At 50.1% G+C, this 3,019-nt stretch overlaps 1 protein-coding gene across 1 annotated transcript; it reads right to left on the bottom strand.

Moving 5' to 3' along the window:
* Window positions 1–843: 843 nt before the first annotated feature.
* LOC138579604 (hemoglobin subunit beta-2-like) lies at window positions 844–2,590 on the bottom strand. The gene is made up of 3 exons (XM_069649868.1): window positions 2,453–2,590; window positions 1,739–1,961; window positions 844–1,107 (listed from the first exon to the last, which is right to left on the bottom strand). Exons 1-3 carry the CDS (start codon window positions 2,542–2,544, stop codon window positions 979–981), a joined length of 444 nt encoding a protein of 147 aa, XP_069505969.1. The 5' UTR covers window positions 2,545–2,590; the 3' UTR covers window positions 844–978.
* Window positions 2,591–3,019: the final 429 nt, after the last annotated feature.

The following is a 3,019-nucleotide window of genomic DNA, read 5'->3' as shown; positions in this document are numbered from 1 at the left end:
CATTCCGAGAGTGGGGGAGGGGGGCTGGAGCCGAATTAGCCCACTCGTGTTGCCCCCATGCCTGCACGTTGCCCCTCCTCCCACCCCTGCACAGAACACAGTGAGAGCGCTCACAATCCCCGAATTCTTCTGCCCTGAGATGAGGCCCACGAATTTATCATAAAGGTGTTGTTAGGTTGTGCATTTTCTGTCACATGATCGCAGACGTCGTCTCACATATAAGCAGAGAGGTGCTATGCTTATAGCGTTACCCCAGTGCACACCTGCGCTCATCACAATATCGCATTCCAGTTCAGCGCGTCAGGCTGGATTCCACAGGCTTTCAAGAGCTGCAATAACCAGAACATCCAAGACAACCAGGACTCTCACCCCACAAACCCTACTATCAATCCCACCGGTTAGTAATATAATTTAAACCGAGCTAGATTTGCCACAACTAGGATTCTCACCACACTAACCCCACCTTCAAATCTCTGCATACCTAACTCACCTGAAAATTCACACAACCACCTCTCGCCCAGCAAACCGCACGCACTTCACCACACCGCATCAACAACAAACAACACATAAAAAACACCAACAGCATACGTGGTTGCGCCCCGGTCCAATACCAACACCAAAGCGCAGCCACCAACAGCACACCACCTCTCTCTCTCTTCTACTCCCTCTTCTCCCGACTAACCAAACCCCCCCAAACCCTCCTCTTGGTTACAGATCTGCCAGAGCGTCTGGGGACCAACTCCGTTGGTGACAGTGCGCAATATAAATACATTTAACATTTAATATTTATATTTAACATTTAACATCCGGGCGCCGGAAATGGAGCAAGCAGACAGGACACTGTTTAGTAGAAAGGCGATGAATCTCTTTATTTACATCACATGATGTTGACACTGTGAGACCCCTGAGGTGGCATCTACAGGCTGGCATCCCAAGACCACCCCCACAGTCCAGAGTCTGACGCAGACAGTAAAGCGTTTAGTGGTAGTGCTTGGAGAGGCCGGCGCAGGCCACTGCCAGGAACTTCTCCCAGGCGGCGTGCACTTCCGGGGTGAAGGCGGCTCCCAGCTTGCGGGCCAAAACGATCACCAGACAGTTTGCCAGGAGCTGAGGGAAGAAATAAGAGGCCCTGTTAGTTATGGTTCTTCTACTCACTGGTACGAGTCCCCCCCCCCCCCTCGCCCAGTCCCCAGAAGCAGCAGGAGCTGCACAGGGCAGAAGGCGGCATTAAGGGGCGTCTCGAGCATTGAGGACAAGCCGCCCCATGATGCACAGCGCCACAGCAGCTAGTAACCACAGCTCTCAAAGGAAAGTTGTGTGCAGGCCATGATTCATCTCATTTCACGACATATATTTAAAGAATAACAATTTCCTGCAGTTAACTCATCGAAATTCATACTGTGAGATGCACTGACAACTAAGAATTCATGTTGGACCCTCCTTGCCACTTTGAGAGTTATACTTGAAGAGTGTCCCTGTGCGCTTTCGTAGTTGCCATCATGAGCCATCGCAATATGTAGCTTCTTATCCACTTCTGTTTTTTTCTTTGCATTCAGAGACGTTTAGTATTAGTTTTTTTTTTAAAAAAAAAGGAAACGTAAAACTACAAGTCCCAAAATGCAAAGAAAAAAACAGGACTGGATGAGCCCCCTACAGATGGGTATGGATCATGCTGGAAACTGTGTGTTAAGTCCTCGCCATTTATCAACTTCACGCCCTCAATGGAGATTTTCATTACCTGGAAGTTCTGGGGGTCCACGTGCAGTGTGTCCGCGTGAAGCTCGCTCAGTTTGGACAAAGTGTCCTTGACGTTGTCTAGGTGGTGGACGGCGCCTCCCAGGGCGGACAGGACCTTCTTGCCATGAGCGGCGACCTTGGCGTTACTGCCGATGGCTGCCGCACAGGAGAGGTCCCCAAAGCTGCTGAAGTACCTCTGGGTCCACGGGAAGACAACCAGCACCCTAAGAGAGTGGAGACAAAAGGGGGCAGGGGTCAAAAGAGGGCTCATCTCTGAATGCTTGTGTTATCCAGCAATCTCCTCTGATTGGAAAAAACAAATGATCAGGAAACAGTGCCGAAAACAGCTAAAACCTCTTAAAAGGAAGCATTTTGGATCAAATTTGCTATAAATCTATTAATTCAGCGTTTGCAAGTCTAGTCACTGATTGTTGAGGGGGTGGGGGCTGCACACGTGAGACTTGAAAAAGGGGCTGCAGATAGAAGTTACAGGTTAGGGACAGCCCCGTTTGAGATAAAGTGCATAGAAAAGTCAATATAAGATAAGGCCTGAGGAGAGACGGGCCTGGCGCGAGTCAGACAGTGAAGGGGAATAACGGGGAATGGATTCAATGGAGGTAAAACCCGCTAAGATGGAGCATATGAGGCACACGAGGAAGAGGAACGATAGAGATGGAAGCAGAGGGGGTCTGGGGTAACAGTTGCCTCCAGGTACCTGGTCAGGGTGTCCTGCCCATCGGCCTCCGCGTCCACCTGGCTCCACACAGAGGTGATGGCGGCCTTCTCTTCTGCTGTCCACTGGACCATCTTTGCTCTGGGGTTGGGGGCGGCCTTGGTGAGTCAGATGTTGATCCTGGAAGGTCCTTCTGCTGGAGAGTTGAGAGACCCTCGCAGATATATAGGCACAGCTGCCAAGACCCACCCAGGGGGGTCCTTCTGCTGAGTCAGGCTGGACCCTCTTATCTCTTCGGCCAGGCGCCCCCACGCCAAGGCTTTCGACGCCTTCTTCCGCACGTAAGCACATTGGGGGTTGTTGACTGTGAAAGCATTTTGACCTCGTATCTGCCTATTTTTAATAGTGAGATATCACACGTACACTGTATTCTATATCCTCCATCCTCCAGAAATATATTATTTTTTATTTGGAATGTCCTTCGACGGTCACTTTGCGCAATTTAGTTGCCTCTTGAATTTTAAACGCCTGTATGTCTCGTTCCCATCTCATAGTTCATTCCTTTGCTGCGCGTCGTTTCAACGGTCACAACGTTTAGTGTTTCATGGA

The sequence above is a fragment of the Ambystoma mexicanum genome, chromosome 3p (assembly GCF_040938575.1).
Source record: "Ambystoma mexicanum isolate Mex_15411 chromosome 3p, UKY_AmexF1_1, whole genome shotgun sequence".
NCBI classification, from domain to species: Eukaryota; Metazoa; Chordata; class Amphibia; order Caudata; family Ambystomatidae; genus Ambystoma; species Ambystoma mexicanum.
The sequence above is the reverse complement of the archived record's forward strand: the minus strand, read 5'-3'. Positions and strand labels throughout refer to the sequence as shown.

Bases quoted from the DNA above. Each gene is read 5' to 3' on its own strand.
- LOC138579604 (XM_069649868.1), bottom strand. From the start codon at position 2,544: ATGGTCCAGTGGACAGCAGAAGAGAAGGCCGCCATCACCTCTGTGTGG. The intron at 1,962-2,452 runs GTACCTGGAGGC...CCACTCTCTTAG, and splicing joins GGGCAGGACACCCTGACCAG to GGTGCTGGTTGTCTTCCCGT. The intron at 1,108-1,738 runs GTAATGAAAATC...TTCTTCCCTCAG, and splicing joins TGGACCCCCAGAACTTCCAG to CTCCTGGCAAACTGTCTGGT.